The sequence below is a fragment of the Brachycentrus maculatus genome, unplaced genomic scaffold (assembly GCF_059751285.1).
Source record: "Brachycentrus maculatus isolate JH-2025_06_01 unplaced genomic scaffold, ASM5975128v1 h1tg000258l, whole genome shotgun sequence".
NCBI lineage: Eukaryota > Metazoa > Arthropoda > Insecta > Trichoptera > Brachycentridae > Brachycentrus > Brachycentrus maculatus.
Window position 1 is genome coordinate 459,300 of NW_028281009.1, and position 18,871 is coordinate 478,170.

Here is an 18,871-nt window from a genome sequence, read left to right on the forward strand (position 1 = left end):
ATTTATTTAGTGCGCAGTGCACAAACGTGTTTTAATCACAAATCTATTTTATTTTCAATTGCAATATTTTGTTTTCAATTGCATTCTGGTTTTATAGATTTTTAATATTTTCATTGTTTAACTTGCATTTTGAAATTAAACATATTAGAAATGTGCGCTTTCTATTTTTTTTTCATTCAAACAGTCTGAGCCACAGCGATGTGTGGTCGGATACAGCTAATAGTTTAATTCAAGACACAAATTCAAGAAATATGCAGCAGATTTCTTAATCATTTAAATGCTTTTCGTAGCATGCTCATAATATGTCTTCTTCACACCCTTATCCACACCCCAATGGTGCATATGGCACTGCATCATATAAACGCAGTGTTATCTTGATCGTCAACACATGAAGGAATGGTGATCAGCACTCCACTTCAGGTACCAGTCCAGTGTAGTATTGAATAAATATTAGAGTGAAAAAATCACTTTTATTTATTTGACCCCCCCCCCCCCTGGGAATCGAACCCGGGACCTCCAGAACGGTATCCGAGCATGCTGACCATTACACTACGGAGGCGGACCAACATAACATAGTATGGACTGGTACCTGGAGTGAAGGGCTGATCACCTTTCCTTCATGTGTAATCGATCGAGATAACACTGCATTTATATGAAGCAGTGCCCTATGCACCATTGGGGTGCGGTAAGGGATTTATTATTTATTATTATGCTTTTACTTAGCCTTTTGTACTGGCAGATGAGAAAAATTATCTATTGTTGGTCAATACAACAGACTCGTTTTCTGCTAATATGACTATGTTTATAGGTAGGTAGGAGTGGTTGGGATAAGCAAAAGAAAATATAGCAATTTAAATAAACAATTGATATAATTTCGGAATAATATTATATACATGTGGCAAATACATCTATTAAGTACACATTTTTACATGGATTTACATCTCTCGCCTTCTCACTCTTACTCGTACCAAACCATTCCCACTAACTGCTACTACATACTATTACCTCTGGTGCATAAAACATACGGCAGAAAATAAACATTCATATCAAAATCATTATTATAAACAAGTATTCTGTTGTGCATCATTTATTACATGGGATAAGAGAGAAATCCGGGTCAAACATTTTATTCAAACCATAGTAAAAACTTTACACAAGTTATTGTAGAAATAGTCTTTGTTTCATGCAACTCATGGGATAAAAACTGATGTTCATTTTCTGTCTTAAATCTTTTAAATGTATATATAAAATAAAAACATTCCGTTATCATATGGGAAAGGCATACTTTTATGTACAGAGCAAAGAATGTCGATAAATTCATATATTTATAATAAATTACTTTGTTCATTGAATAGAATCAGCCTAATATGCAAATCACAAGTCAAAAATGACTACATATTTCCTACATTTTAAATGGATATTTGTAATGTCGATTTTGCAAGTTTATTATTTATGGATAAGAAAAAACATGCAAATAACATAGTGTTCAGCTAAATTCACATGTAAAAAATGGTTTAAAAGTCTAATTTACTGCCAATTTTTTGAGATGACAAAATAAATATTTGTGCCCCATTTCAATACAATTTTACAAGACGTAATCGGGGACTTTTACACAATATGAACATTTTGTAATTAAATTAATATTCTTTTAATGAAACAAAAAATTGTAATTTTTTGTTTCATTCATTAGATTTTTTTTTAGTGATTTACGTACTGAACCATACAAAATGCAAAATATTACATATTTTACTTGTAAAAATAAAAATTTCCTTTATCCGGGTTATCTGACTAATGAATGAGACGATCGATTTGCATGTTAGACCGACAATACAGTACATTTGAAATTAAGTATGATCCGCACTGCTAATTTGCTAAAAAATTTTATATTAAAAAAAGTGTGGAATCCACAGTTAAAATATTGATCGCCCGCTATATTTGAAGTTGGGCGATATTAATAGAACATAAATACCGCTAGTAAGTACAAACACAATAAGTATCCTGTTTAGACACGTAAACAGCATCCTTTGTGGATTGTGAGATCTCGATGCTCTGCGGGAGACATTAAGTACATTACGTGAGGGAGTCGCCCACTAATACTGAGTGACGCCAGGACTAGGACTCGCGGAGTCGAGCCGATCCTATTTGTAGCGAGACGTGCCGCAGAAGCCGTGCCAGCCCTAATTAAGTACAATATATCCTTAATCTAAAATTTAATAACAAAACATAATATAGACTTTATGAAGAAGTCAACAATATAAATTTTTACAAGTCATATTTACAAATGAAATCACAAATGCGGCTCCGGCGCGCCCTTCGCCCAGACGACACCGCCGGACTATTAAGAATGATATTTTCATGGGATTTCTGTCGGAAACTCTTATTTCGTATTAACTGTAACTAAATGAACCTTTTAAATGTAACAATATGTATAAAAATGTTACACAAATATAAAAATAAGAAAGCCATTTTGAGTTATCTATAAATGGTACATTATAAATAGGAAAATCCCGGGTGGAAAGAGTTTAAAGGTGAAAAAGCCGAAGGCCGTGTCGGTGAAGCTATAAAATACTTGGCGGGTGGCTGTCGAAGCGTTAGCCTAAATTTCGTAATAATTATTAACTTTTAAATGTGCGAGGCTGTGCTGGATTTATCCGTATCAACTGGCGTTTGTAGTTGTCACAGTGGCAGTTATAATAATTCATTAAAAGTAAGAATATATTAATACACATTAAAGTTACCATATTACTTTCTACTCACAAATTAATACTTAATTGTGTCGCTATCCAGCGACCCACATCGTTACAAGAGATATGTCTCGGGGATAGATAGGGAGGTAGCCCTTTCGGACACCCATATAGAGAAACATAAGTAGTAAGTGAGTCAACTTCTCGGATACCCTTATTTAAAAAGTTAACGTCTTTCGGTTAGCTTCGTTTTTATCAGTACATAACTACAGTTTTGTTTTCGTAAATTAAAATATGTTAAAAAAATCTCAATACAAAAGGAATGATAGTTGGAAATATCTCTTTAAGCCGACAGCGACTAAACAACATAGAGACTATGTTACTAAAATTATACAATTTTCCTATTGTTTCCACTTTAAAACGATCCAACTGCGGATCATTAAAAAATATATCACATATTTCACGAATACTAAACAAAAGCCAACAGTTACCCGCGTATTCGTGTCTTAAGTCGACCGGCCATTGTCACTATGGAGACGTCTTATTTGTAAAAACCAATAAATTATAAAAGAGACGTCTTATTTGTAAAAACCAATAAATTATAAAAGATTCCGTCATGACCAGTGGCAAAACCTTAACTAAATTACTTATCCTTTTAGCAATTTTTTGTGGAGACATCGGTGACATTCTGACATAAGATAGATATATTTAAAATCCACTTTAAATTAGGTTTTCATAGAATTATGAATTCGATTTTCGTATTTGTAAATTGTCTCACTTTATGCTGTCGGTCAAACACCAAATTGGCGTTTAATCGCATTATAGTTATAACGCTAGAAGGGTAAAAGTCACACAATCTGTAAAACTAGGGAAATTATACTCGCCAAACACGTCCGGTACAAAGCACATTGCGCGTTACTGTCCACTAAGTACAAGCGGCTACAGCTCATCAGATTTACAAAACTCCCTTGTTCCCCGTCCCATCGACACTTGTTACTTCGTTTTAAATAAATTAGTTAAGACTCTTTACACCGTTAAATCTGACAAGCTTAATATTACATAGGTGTAGTGAATTAATAATTAGTAGTCAAATGCTCGCGGCGATTCCACTGATAGTAATGCCAAATATAACTTCATTCATTTATTCTGTGATACTTTCCAATATCAGTCCATCTACATAAAATTAGTTGCAGGAAAGTCGTGGAACAAAAAGAGCATACAATTGGTGGTCGCTTTTTTCCACAGCTTATTTTGTTTACTTGGATTCTATTTAAAACCTGACCAACAAAATATTACAATATAAAAATGTAAGCACACTTCAGCGACATTGGTGTAAACACTATTAGAAGGGAACTGTTCTGGTTTCATAATTGTAATGTAACTGTACTGAAGTTGGAAGAGTTCAATAGCTATTCCACCGGTACAGGGAGATACTTATGTAGGTCCTTTTATAATTGTCGTTGCGCGATTGTTTATCGCACTGTCCTACTAATTGGCTACGAATGTGCGTCTACAACGGGCCAATAGAGAAGCTGACCCAGCGTGCAAGGGAAGAGATGAAGCTTTCTAACTCGATGGAATCCCTATTTATTAAACTGTCTCAGTGGACTGGCAGATAATCACGGATTTAAAAACTACTTTTTTTATATTATTTTTTGACATCTCATCAAAGATGAAGAAGAATATGGAAGTCTGGGTATTTACGGGGCTTACGACCGTCATAGGCTGGTTTAAGTGATCACTTTACACACGTGTGTAAAGTGATCACTTAAACCAGCCTATGACGGTCGTAAGCCCCGTAAATACCCAGACTTCCATATTCTTCTTCATCTTTGATGAGATGTCAAAAAATAATATGAAAATAACTCCTGTAATTGGAGATAATCCAGATTTTGTGAACAAGTATTTGGACACACTCAAAATGTTGTAACTACTTTTTAATTCAAGTTTTGCTTAGTTAATACCACTATTTCTTCAAATCTATTGTGACACATGTTTCGATGCATTCCGCATCATTTTCAAACACCGTATGCAAAACTAATTATTAAATTTAAGAGTTGTGTCCTTAGAACTTAAAAGGTTGAAGAGGGGGTAGGAGCTGTTTCTAGTTTTTATTTATTTATTATTTTATCAGTGGGAACATGGACAATAGAGGGGAGGCTTTAGTCATTGTCATATTGTTAATTATGGGTTTATTATTATTTATGAATTTCTATTGTTTTCACAATAGATTTTAAAAATTAACAGTATTACCAAGTAAAACCTATTATTTTTTAACATCACAACAAAGATGAAGAAGAATATGGAAGTCCGGGCATTACGGGGTTTACGACCGTCATAGGCTGGTCACTTTACACACATTACTATTCACCAATTCTACCCATGATTGACAACCACACTATTCAAATTCTTGGAAGTTCTATTTATATGATCAATTTCGAAATATTGTTTATGTTGTTTAGAAAAATAACTCCTATAATTGGGAGATAATCCAGAACAAGTATTTGGACACACTCAAAATGTTGTAAGTAAAACTTGAATTAAAAACGGAAAGATTTTACCACAAATTGACAGCCGAATCAATTGATAAAATTAATAATTAGTCACGGATAGGCATTGTTTATCGAGTGGAATCGTCGCGAATTTAGTGATGTTTATATTGCGCGTTGCAAAAAGGGGTTGGTGGGGCGAGGGGGCGCGGCCCATTCGGCGTCGAAGGGGTCGCCCCCGAGGGAGCGCGCGCGCTGCGCGGCGGACAGCGGGGGCGCGCGCGCGGTCGGCGGCGCGGGCGCCGTGAGCCTGCCCAGCCACTGCTCCGGCGCGGGCAGCTCGCGCGCCTCCACGGGCAGCACGGCCGGCGGCTCCGCGCCCGGCCCCTCCGACAGCAGCTGCAGGCCGCGCGACAGCTGCTGGCACATGGCCGCTACCTGCAGCGAGGGGTCCAGCTCCGCGAGCGCATCCACGCTGGCCAGGGAGGGCACAGCCGACAGGGCGGGAAGCGGCGGCAGGGCGGGGGCGGGGGCCGGGGTGGGTCGGAGCCTCTCCAGGTTGCTGGGAAGGTCGCTTATCCGCAGCGACATCTGTCGCTTGAAGGGGGAACTGAAAAAATCAATCAGCATTTTGATTTATTTTTCTTCCTTCTTCAAACCCTCATCCGCAATAGATGGTGAGTATCACTGCATTAAATAAACGCAGAGTCATCCTAATCGTTAACATATACAAAAAGGTTATAAGCGCTCCGCTTCAGGTACCAGTCTAGGGTAATATTGAATAAATACTAAAGTGAAAAATCACTAACCAAATTCGATCACACTGGTAATCGAACCCGAGACCTCCAGTATAGTAGCCAAGCGTGCTGACCATTACAGTATGGAAGCGGACTTTGATTTATAATACAGGTAAAATTTCTATTGTCAATTGAATTAACGAGCTTTTACTTTGTGTATTAAGTTTTTAGTATGATCTATGACTTCATGACTCCCCAGTATGCAGATTTTGTATGGAGGATAAAGAAATGCCAATCCACATTCTCTACAATTGTGACGCACTCGCTCACAAACGAATTCACATCCTTGGAGGACCTCTACTGGACTCCGGGACGGTGAAGCTCCTACCACCAAGACAGGTCGTGAGTTACATGACTCATGTAGGTCTTGGCAGTGAGCTGTAATACAGAGGGAGGTCACAATAGACCTAATATGGTCGCAGTGACATAAGGGATGCAAGATCCCTTGACCTCAAAAAAAAAAATTTTTATGACTTACTTGTTGTTGAGGTGCGAGAAACCCCTGAAGGAGCCCTGGCGCTCCAGCATGTGCGGCGCGGCGTGGGGGCGCTCTATGGCGAAGGGGTTGGGGGGCGCTGCGGGGATGGGGCCCGGAGCGGGCGGCGGGGAGGGGGCGGCGGGGGAGGCCGTCATGTTGGACAGGGAGCGACTCTCCAGGGATACGTCACCACTCCCCTTCAATCCCCCTGGAATGATAAAAGTCAAGTGTTATTTTGTGAATTCTTCAAACCACCGATTTTAAACATAATCTTTATTGTAGAATGAATAACCACCCTACACATATGTGCGTTTTTTAAACACACATTTTTTCTGCACCATTTTGCGCTAACTAGTATCACATACGCATACGAGAAAAACATGATACTTTAAACAAAAACAAAAAAGACCAAGCCTCTCCAAGTCCCTCTCCAAGCACAAGAGCTAGTCAGTCTGTTTTTTGGAGAGGCTCAGCGCAACTAAAATTATAAGATTATGTTAAGTAGAAATTTATAGAAATTGTATTTAAAAATGTTATTATATTTTATTTAATACACATTTTAACACACAGATATATACACACAGATGTGTATATATCTGTGACAAAAATATTTAATGCGTACCGGATACACATTTGGATGAGTGGGCATAACGAGAAAGTGCATCAGTTCCATCCTTAATGCACCTATTATGGAAAAATTTTGTTTGATATGAATACAACAAAATTGTATTCATAATTATATACAAAAAATTGCGGGTTATTCCTTTAAAAATAAAAATAAGCAAAACATTTTTTTGTTTTACAACAAGCACGTTGAGTAGGTAAAATAATAAATGAAGTCGTTTGAATCTTGCTTGTTTATTGCGAAATATTGCTTTGAATTAGAAATTATCTAAAGTTTTGTATGAAAATATTGTTAGAGGGACCAGAATTTCTAAATACTTTTTTTTATTATGGCAAAATTAAACCTATCATTATTTGAATTAAGGAGCATTTACATTATAAAAATATTATTTTGCGCAATTATTCTTTTATTATTCTGTCCGCCTCCGTAGTGTAATGGTCAGCACGCTCGGCTACCGTTCTGGAGGTCCCGGGTTCGATTCCCAAGGGGGGTAAAATAAATATAAGTGATTTTTTCACTGTCATATTTATTCAATATTACCCTGGACTGGTACCTGAAGCGGAGGGCTGATCACCTTTCCTTCATGTGTAAACGATCAAGATAACACTGTGTTTATATGACGCAGTGCCCTATGCACCATTGGGGTGCGGATAAGGGTTTTATATTATTATGATTATTCTTTTAGGTTTATGTTAATTGTAATTAGCATTGTTGTAATATACATATAAATATTAACTTGATATTCTTTTCAGAAGAAAAAAATTATCAAAAATCCTTTTGAAAAATATGCGTACTCAATATTTAGTGAAAATTTATAAAAGATTGTTTTGAAAACAATAAAGAATACGGCATGAAAACAAAAATATAAAATGTTTCACCTGATTAAATAATAATTCTCTATTTGAAACAAGCGGGAACTCAAATAATTACACATTTTATAAGAATGATGTCAGTATAAAGAATGCAAATGTTCTTATGACATAAGTAAATATGAATTACTAAACATAATGTAAGCATTATGAATACAAATCCTTTATTCAATACCAATACATTCTCAGCAATCAAACAATATTATTCTCTTATACATATAGATTTCCTGTTCAATGAAGTGCATTTTATTTAAATGTGATAAATCCGATAGACCAACACAATTTTATTAAGAATATGCTTCGTGGTTAGTGAATTTTTTATTAGAAACACGTAAGATATTCAAAATCTTGAAGAATACCAGTACCGAAAATACATCTCACGTTATAAGTCTACACTTGGTCAGAATTTCTTTTAAGTCAATTTTTTTTTATATTTTTCAGTTAGTGACAAAAATATTTGTCACTTCTCAATAAGTGTTAATATTCTTTGCAGTTCTTAACTCGATGGGATTCAATACATAACAATATTGAATTAATATATATCAGTTTATTATCGACTGCTAGATAATGAAAATATGTCTACATTGGCTAGCCTGCGGTTTGAGACGTAGCTCCTTTCTACGTCATATATAAAAAATTGTCAAATTTCTGTTGTGCATATTTTCGGAATGCCCGGAAAATGTACTATATTCCAGCAAAAGCGGCATATGTTTAACTTAATATTTACCCGCTACAGGGCAGAAAGTGTTGTTTTTGCATTTCGAAGAAAAGGTATGGTTTAATTATTTTTTTTAAATATACTGAATATTTTTCAAATGGAGAAAAAACAATCAGGTTTTACCTAAAAAGATCTGTTGCACAGTAAAAAGTTCAATAAGTGGCTTGATATTTATTTTTAATACTTTTGATCATATTCTTAAACTTTAAAAACGATCTCCTGAAAAATCAAGTTTTTTTATATATGACGATTTTCAAAGGAGTGAGCGACGTGTGTAATGACTCTTATTACTATGACCTCAAAAAAAAATTCTTTTAAAAGAAATCATATATAAAAATACATATGTATGCAAAAATTCAAATCAGTTTTACAAATCAAAGTAGCCCCTAATGTAGTTATTAACCCCACAGCCAAAAATTAAAAGTCCCATGAAAAAATAATATTAAAGTACTATTGAGTAAATTAAAAAAATTAAATATTCATGTACAGAAATGTAAAAGTCCATCTCAAAGGAAATGATAGTAGTGTATTCCATTGGATTGACTTCCTCAAATATGACATGTGGAATTGTATTACAATAGAATGCCTCTAATCTGTCACCTTTGGAACTGGGGGTGTGGTAAAAACCCAAAAAAGGTCAGATTATCAAACAACATAGAAAAATATGGATTCACAGTAAAATAAAATGTATATGAACTCAAAAATAACTCTATTTATTATCTTTATTAAAAACAGTGCAATAAATCGCATAAAAGCTTTAATTATTGAGAAAAAGCGATACAATAATACGTATATAAAAATACTTACAAATAAAAATTAAAGGTAGCCAAATATCTCTGAACTCAGAAATGACTGTATGTATTTTTCTCCATATTAAAAAACATGGCAATAATGTTCAAAAGCTGTTATTATTATTGAAAAAAGCAATACAATAAAACATATATAAAATTACATACAAATAAAAATTTTATAGAAAAAAAATGGCTTGAACACTGTCAGAGTAACCAAAATGTTGGACCATCAGAGGGTGGACTAGAGAGGTTCTATTAAATATTAGTTAATGAATAGTGTCTCAGATAAGAGGTGTTCTACTATATATGATAAGAGGCGTTCTACTATATATAAGTAAATGAAGAGTGTCTCAGATAAGAGGCTACTATATATTAGTAAATAAAGAGTATCTCACCGTTGACGTAAAGCATCTTGCTCCGCTGCATCTTGTTGATCTCGGCGGCCACGGTGGTGTCGCGGTCGCGCCGCTGCTTGCGTTCGAGGCAGGCCGAGAAGGCGCACCCGACGGCGTGGGAGAGCCGCTCGCCGGGGTCGCGCGTGGCCAGGAAGCCGTGGCACATCCAGCGCCGCGTGGTGCCGTCCCGGCAGATGTAGCTGAACCCGCGCTCGTGGTTGCGGTCCGGCGCGCAGAACGACACCTTCTCGATCGTCTGGTCCACTATGAGGCCCTGGAACGCAACATAGGACATGAGGTATTTGAGCATTACTGTGGCTGCACTAATAGAGTGCACTTGGCTGTGCTCGATCTAAAAAATGCACACCTAGATGGAGTGGGTGTGTGCTACAAGGAATCCGGCTTTTAAGGCCCAATAAATCCTAATGATAAATCCTAATTTAATTTTCTGTTAAACCCAAGTAACATTTGACATAGTTGAATTTTTTTGCTTAAAATACTGTTTTTGTATTGAAAAATTAAGTTTTACTTCAAAATATATGGTTTTGAAAAGAAAAGAGTTATGGAATGGTAAGGAGTAAAAAAAATGTAAAAATATTTTTTAATATGTATTCTAAAAAAAATTCGCGCAGAAGAACGAAATATGACTAGCGTAGCCGTTTGCATTCTGAATTGAATTGACTGAGTTCTCAGTCTTTGGTTGGTCCCAAAAAAAATTGGGAAAAAAATCTTCAAAACCTATATACACGCACATTTTTTTATAAAAATTAAATTAAATAAAAATTAAAACATAATTTTACATTGAATTCAAGAGAATTTTTTTGTGTTTTGAATTATGTGCCTATTCTTAAGTTTTATATGAAAACAAACAATTAATCCGGGTACTGAGTTTATGTAGTAATGTTAGAATTAACAAACTTTTACTCTTTGTGTTTCTTTTACTGTGTTCCACTACCAACAATGTATTCATTGATGATGATATGATTTGCATAAAACAAATTTTACATTGAAAAAACAACACTTTCCATCCATTAGTGTTTAGTGGCAGATACTGAATATTAATCTGCTGTCGATGCATATTTATATCAGTAAAAATTATACATATTATTCTCATTTACTCTAACAAGTTTCCAATTACTCTCAATGTTAACGGACTAGAAATCACCTGTAGAAATTTCATTCTAATAACATATTGTATGTTATTTCTAAACCACAGATTACAAAATCATTCAAACTCTTTTTTTTTAAAGCATGTTGAGTGCCATTTATTCCAGCGTGAGAAAATTATTGTAGGACTCCTCACATCAACGATAAGGTAAATACTTGGGGAACAGTGATTTTTACATACTCTGAATTTTTATTAAAGGGTAATTAACACACTAAGGACAGGAAACGTATTTCTACCTGTTTGGTCGATTGATGCTTAAGGGCAGGGAGGGTATTTTACATTCTGCGCTGGCCTCATTTCAAAGTCAGAAAAGAAGGATTTTTAAAATATTTTTACAAGAATATTATGTACCCATCTTATTGTTAAGGTTAATACTGTATGTACACATTTCGCTCACTCGTTCCAACTACATATCGTCATATATCAAAAAACCTGATTTTTCAGGAGATCGTTTTTAAAGTTTAAGAATATAATGAAATGTATTAAAAATAATTATCAAGCCATTCATTGAACTTTTTTGGTGAAACCTGAAGGTTTTTTTCTCCATTTGAAAAATATTAAGTATATTTAAAAAAATAATTAAAAATACCTTTTCTTCAAAATGCAAAAACAACACTTTCTGGCCTGTAGCAGGTAAATATTAAGTTAAAAATATGCCGCTTTTGCTGGGATATAGTATATTTTCTGAGCATTCCGAAAACATGCACAACTGAAAATTTACAATTTTTGATATATGACATTATTGAAAGGAGTGAGCGAATTGTCAAATGTAAAAAAACACCCGTCCGAAACGTGTTAATATATTTGTGTTTTTATTACACAAATATCTCAATTTCATACTAGTAATCATACATAATTCTGACTAACATCTCAAAATAGATGAACAAAAATATGGAAGGTATTTACAGCAGACCTATTTTCTTCTCATTTGTATTGAGATGTAAAAATTTGAAAATAACTCCATTAATTGATTCGGCAGTCACTTAATGGTAAAATCTATCTTTTTAAATTTAAGTTTGACTAAGTAAATACCACTATTTCTAGTGGTATTTATTAAGTACAAATTAAATTTAAAAAGTAAAAATAACTCCTTAATGAAGAAACCCAGATGGGCACACCCAATGTTGTGAAGTAGAATTTTGTTATATGAAAGTCCAAGTGTGTGTTTACCTTGGTGTCCTCCTCTATTACGCGTAATCCATCACCGCTGACTTGCAGCGAGGCACGAACAGCACGCCGCCGCGATCCTCTCAACACCTTGAGCGCCTCTTCGCATACCTGCATACCCCGAGACTCAAACACCTGCAATGCAAACAAAAACACTACTATTAACACATTGTTGTCGGGCGGTTTTTTCATCAACCCCGACCCTAATTAGTATACTAATTAGGGTCTAATTTAGGTCTTATTTTATGATTAGGTAACATACTAATCAAACTGGAGTGTGATGCTCACAACATCGACTCTCTGAACCCGCAGGAGATGCGAAGGAGGATAAACGTCGGAGCCGGGAATTGTAGAACAACTATGACCAATATTTACGGAGGTAAAGTGCAGTGGAGTGGTACGGCTGAACGCTGCTCTACCCTCTTTTTTCTCTCCCACATAATGCATACTGGAAAGCACTATAGTAAAAGTGTCCCTTACCCGTAGCATGACCTTGCATTTATAAGCAGGGTGCAAAAAAAACATCCTAATCAAAAGGTTTACCAAAGGTTTTACTAACGTAAACCCAATTCCGATCTGTACAATATATTTTTTTTGTTAATGGATTTGGCGTTTAACTTGTAGAACTCCATTTTAATTTATATATCAAATGTTAAAATCAAACACTGATTTTTAGAGTCTACTTACTAAATTGTATTTTATTGTTAGAAACACATAAAAATAAAATTTGTGACAATAGTTTCGCCTTGTTATGGCATTTTCGGACTAATGTCAATGACATTAGTAATAATAAACAAAAGTAAGCAAAGTGAACGCCTATAAGCGTCTCGTACCTCTACCAACAGTATGTAAAAGACGCTTTTAAGCGTTTCCTGCAAATAGTGTTAACATTATATATAAATATATTTATATATTTTAATTATAGCTTGTTCTCACTACTAATATCTTCTGTAATTTTAACTGGCATACGCAAGTTGTTGGACGCATTCAAAATACGAATCAAATAATGTACTTTCTAATACTTTCAAACACTTTTTCTGAGGAATGTGGGCAAGTTTACTAGACCATATCAGCTGGTTTAGCAAAAATAAGTATTTGATTACGAAATTGAAGAACCAATTATATTATGTGTAAGCATTATTTATATACAAGGAAAACCAATTTTAAAAATTGGAGACAAAAATCGCATTGAAAAAATAAAATAAATTAAATGATACAAAGTTAATCTCTTGATTAACATCTAATTATGAATTAGTATTCAATGTGGCAATTCTTATTCTTTCTTCTGACCCTTATCCGCATCCAAAGGTGTATACACCCATTAATACATTTGAAAGTATTTTTTTACGTATAGAATTTTATTTTTACTAATTCCTTCATTGTTATCCTAACTAATTATATTTCATTAATTTTTTTTACTAAAATACAACTCTCTTCAAACCAGAAACCTGTGGAAACGAAGGAAAAGTACTGGAATATTCATGTTCCGTTTTAGACAGATTTTGCTGTACTATTGTATTGTAGGAGATCTTTTTGTAAATATATCCAGTGAAAATAGAAAAAAGTACTGGAATATTCATATTCCGTTTTAGACAGATTTTGCTCTACTTTTGTATTGTAGGAGATCTCTTTGTAAATGAATCCAGTGAAAATAGAAAAAAGTACTGGAATATTCACATTCCGTTTTAGACAGATTTTGCTGTACTACCATATTGTATTGTAGGAGATCTCTTTGTAAATGTATCCAGTGAAAATGGAAAAAAGTACTGGAATATTCATGTTCCGTTTTAGACAGATTTTGCTGTACTATTGTACTGTAGGAGTTCTCTTTGTAAATGTATACAGTAAAAATAGAAAAAAGTACTGGAATATTCATGTTCCATTTAAGACAGATTTTGCTGTACTATTGTATTGTAGGAGATCTTTTTGTAAATGTAACCAGTGAAAAAAATTGAAAAAAGTACTGATATATTTATGTTTCGTTTTAGGTAAATTTTACTGGTATTGTAGATCTAATGTAGAGGCAATGTATCCCTCTGCAAAATTTACGATTAAACTACTGTGAATAATCATGAATGAGACTAGGATATGGTTCAAGCAGCGAGCGAGTTTCACCTCTACGCAGCCGAGGTACTTGACGGGGAAGGCGCAGGTGGCGGCGCGCACGGCAGCCTCGTCGGCCTGCCACTGGTGCGGGCGGGCGCTCTCCACGGGGCCCCCGCCGCCCCCGCCCCCGCCGCCGCCGCCCTCGCCCTTGCGGCGCCGGAAGGAGTCGCGGAACGAGCGCCGCAGCCGATCCATGCCGCGCCCGTGAGACCGCCGAAACGAAGCACCCTGCAAACAAACAAACACACATTATTTTTTGACATCTCAACAAAGATGAAGAAGAATATGGAAGTCTGGGCATTTACGGGGCTTACGACCGTCATAGGCTGGTTTAAGCGATCACTCACCAATTCTACCCAAGATTCATTCGGTCGGACAACCACACTACTCAAATTCTTGGAAGTTCTATAAATATGATCCAATATCGCAACATTTTGCTTGAATCACTAGAACTTCACTAGAAAAGTCTTTTGTGAGATAAAAGAAGCTTTTTATTGAGCAGAAACTCTTTCAATTGTATGTGAAGTCCGAATCCTGGATTATAATCACATGTATGAGAAACGCCAGAAAATATCATTTTCATTTTATCATTTTCAAGCTTATAATTTGACCAGTTAATTTATTTACAACAATTTGAGTGTATCCAAATACTTGTTCACTAATGTGGATTATTTCCAATTATAGGGGTTATTTTTTATATTATTTTTTGACATTATTTATTTATGGTGAGATGTCAAAAAATAATATGAAAAATAACTCCTATAATTGGAGATAATCCAGATTTGTAAAACAGTATTTGGACACATTCAAAATGTTGTAAACACACATTTAAAGTACAAAAAAATATACTAGTGCACTTTTGGAATTTTTCCTGCTTTTTGTATCATACCTTGCTTGTCCAGATAGTGAAATAAATGTACAATAAGAACACAATTTCACTTTAGTTGTAAATTTTGATTTTAAGAATATACATATCGCTCACTCCTTTCAAGAACGTCATAAATCAAAAATCGTCAATTTTCAGTTTTGCATGTTTTCGGAATGCCCAGAAAATATACTATATCCCAGCAAAAGAGGCATATTTTTAACTTAATATTTACCCGCTACAGGACAGAAAATGTTGATTTTGCATTTTGAAGAAAAGGCATTGTTTAATTATTTTTTTAAATATACTTAATATTTTTCAAATGGAGAAAAAACCTTCGGGTTTTACCTTAAAAGATCTGTTCCACAGTAAAAAGATCAATAAGTAGCTTGATATTTATTTTTAATACATTGTGTTATATTTTTAAACTTTAAAAACGTTTTCCTGAATAATCTAGTTTTTTGAATTATGACGTTCTTGAAAGGAGTGAGCAATATATGATTACTAAGAAAGTAAAATTTATACTACTATTTGTTTATAAGGTATAAAAATGAATGACATGATGTTGCCGACCACATGAATTAGACAAGTAAAAAATAATAATAAAAAACATAGTTGAAAAACAAGTATTTCTTATTTATAAAATTATCAAATAACAAAGTTACCCTATGTTTTAATTATTTCATTCATTAAATCATCATAAGTTTGTTGGTATTCAACATGCGGTATTTGGAACAAGGTTGCCCCAACAGATAGTATTTATTATGTAAAATCCAGCTAGTATTGCTTTTCAAATCAATAAAAATAAATTATTTACACAGAAGACGTGTCCGTGCCTCGAGAACTACAGGTATGCGTTACTACGTATCATGTAGAGAACATTCCTTCGGTGATTATTAAAGTTCTCCAACTAAGAGTGACATAGTTGTAAATTTCATGAACTTATAAAAGGTAAATTATTAATCTACCTATTTTTTAACTTACTACGGAATGAAAACTTGGAATGATCGATTGGCATATCGCTCGCTCCTTTCAACAACGTCATAAATCAAAAAACTTGATTTTATAGGACATCGTTTTTAAAGTTGAAGAATATAATCAAATGTATTAAAAATAAATATCAAGTCACTTATTAAAATTTTTACTGTGCAACAGACCTTTTTAGGTAAAACCTGAAGGTTTTTTCTACATTTGAAAAATATCAAGTATATTTAAAAAATAATTAAACAATACCATTTCTTCAAAATGCAAAAACAACACTTTCTGCCCTGTAGCGGGTAAATATTAAGTTAAACATATGCTGCTTTTGCTGGGATATAGTACATTTTCTGGGCATTCCTAAAATTGTCGATTTTTGATATATGACGTTGTTGAAAGGAGGGAGCGATATGTAAAATATGTATTTAAAAGTGGTCAGGTCAGGAGTCGGAATAATCAGTAGGTATGAATGTGGCCCTCCTCCATGGTATAACAGTTAGCGCGTTTAACTACTGTGTTCGAGGACCAGGGTTTGATTCCCAGGGAGGTCGAAATAAATACAGGTGATTTTCACTCTCACATTTTTTTAATATCACCCTGAACTGGTACAAAAAGCGCAGGGCTGATCACCTTGCCTTCATGTAATTAACGATGAAGATAACACTTCGTCACTATGATGCAGTGCCCTATGCACCATTGGGTGCGGGATAAGGGTTTAAAAAATTAATATAGAAGAGGCGAAGAATGTTTGCAAAGACAGAACGGTGTGGCCTTCTATTCTCTCTTACGACCCTTGCGGGGAAGCAGCATTTTGTGGTAGTAATAGTATATTAAATTGCTTAGAATATTAGTATTATTGAGACTTAAATATAATATTTCGGAGAAGCCATGTAAAAATCTTTACATTGTTTAAAATTTGATATCTGATCAACATTATTTATTTTATTTATTTAAGTTCATTTTATATTTTTTAATGTCATTGTTATTGTTTTCTTCTCTCTATCTCCTCGTTTATATTTTATTTATGTTATTATAATGTATTTTGTTTATTAGAGACAAAATCACTAGTGGAGAAAAAGATATCTCCGCGTATAATAAAAGAATCAACATTGTTTTTCGTTGCGATTTCTTTTGTTATTTTTAATTGTTTTTAGTTGCGAAAATATGTGACTTGACAGTGTGTAACAGCATCTTGACGTTGGTGACGTCACATCTGCACAGTTTACGCACCGACATTTCCATATTTTTATCTTATCAAGTGCAAATATTCTTGGCAGTTCTGAGTCCGCTTGAGTCCTCAGCACACAGCGCTAATCCTCGGCACTGCGGCACGCGGCGACTCCACACTCCTCGTGGCGTTGCCGCATTACATCCACTGGCTTTGCTGCAAACCAATTATCACCGATCCAAAATGCATAGCAAATAGCAAATGGCCAAAATTGGATCATCACTGATCCAAAATGCATATCAAATAGCATATGGCCAAAATTGGATCATCACCGATCCAAAATGCATATCAGCAAAATAGCAAACGGCCAAAGTTGCATTACTAACTAACTAACCAGAGAGAATATAATGCCGCACCACTCTGCTTTTGCAAACATTCTTTGCCTCTTCCACATTCATGCATCTCCTCATACATGCCCGCCAATTGCAGTGCTAGTATGTGATTTTTTACGCTGGGTGCCTTTAAACAAAAATGCAACATTATGAATGGCGGTATATTCGAATGCACATTGTAAAAGACACGTTATAACTGGCTTCTACTGTATTGGAAATACTCGATCATAGCAAATTTTACTCGGTCTTCCTCTGCTTTTATTTCCAACTATATACGCTTCATTTTAATTTTATCCATAATAAGTATCTCAGCCTTGCATTCTTTTCTTATATCAAAATTCATTTGAGGGATTGCATTTCGACTGCATTCAGTCTACTTTCACCCTTTTTTTCTAATTCCATGCATCACTTCCATACCTTAGGATTGGTACAAGGACTCTGTTGTACACTGGCAGTATAGCTTCCGCTGTTAGGCTATCATTTGCTACGACTAATTTCAGTACACCATTTACACCGTTCCCAGTATTAAATTGCATTTCATGCTTCAATTCAAAATTCATCATCAATCAGTCAAAGTTTGTTTCTTTTTGCCAAATTTTGTCATGTACCTATTAAACTTATTGTTTTGTCTGACAAAATTTATTATCTGCCATTGATCATTTCTCAAGTTCTTTGTTTGATTGATTGTCTCACATTCGTGACCCTTTTTATTACCTAGGGCAGTAAATTTTGCCTTTTGCCTGTTTCATTAGTGCTGGTGAGGAATTTAGTTTTGCAAGTATTGGAGTAAGTTTTTGTAGGAGATAATCTGATCTTTCTGATCTTGGTCCTTAGTTCTTTTCTTCTTTATAAATATATTTTGCTCCGGATTATGTTATATGTAATAGGAATTATGTATATATGTACATATTATGTGTAATATTCAACTTAACTTATTATGTGTAAGTGTAACTATTTTTTGTATGAAAAAATAAGTATTGTATGCAAATTGAATACAATACTTAAAAAAAAAATATTAAAATGGAACAAGTCTTCAGTTCGCATCTATAGTATAAAAGTTTCCGCATTTGGCTACCATCCTGGGGGTCCCAGGTTCGACTCCCAAGGGGGTTAAAATAAATAAAGATAGTTTTTAAGGTAATATTTATTTTATTATTACCATGGACTGCTTAAAAGTAAGA

At 34.6% G+C, this 18,871-nt stretch overlaps 1 protein-coding gene across 5 annotated transcripts in view; it reads right to left on the minus strand.

Moving 5' to 3' along the window:
- Positions 1 to 5,335: 5,335 nt before the first annotated feature.
- Positions 5,336 to 18,871, minus strand: part of numb (NUMB endocytic adaptor protein) — a 50,622-nt gene continuing 37,086 nt past the window's right edge. For all 5 annotated transcript variants that reach the window (XM_088265821.1, XM_088265818.1, XM_088265817.1 and 2 more), the window contains 5 exons: positions 14,297 to 14,515; positions 12,185 to 12,316; positions 9,847 to 10,120; positions 6,449 to 6,656; positions 5,336 to 5,783 (listed from right to left, as the gene is read on the minus strand). In XM_088265821.1, the coding sequence (XP_088121947.1) occupies positions 5,339 to 5,783; positions 6,449 to 6,656; positions 9,847 to 10,120; positions 12,185 to 12,316; positions 14,297 to 14,482 (1,245 nt within the window). In that variant the 5' untranslated portion in view covers positions 14,483 to 14,515 and the 3' untranslated portion in view covers positions 5,336 to 5,338. The remainder of the gene's footprint in view (positions 5,784 to 6,448; positions 6,657 to 9,846; positions 10,121 to 12,184; positions 12,317 to 14,296; positions 14,516 to 18,871) is intronic.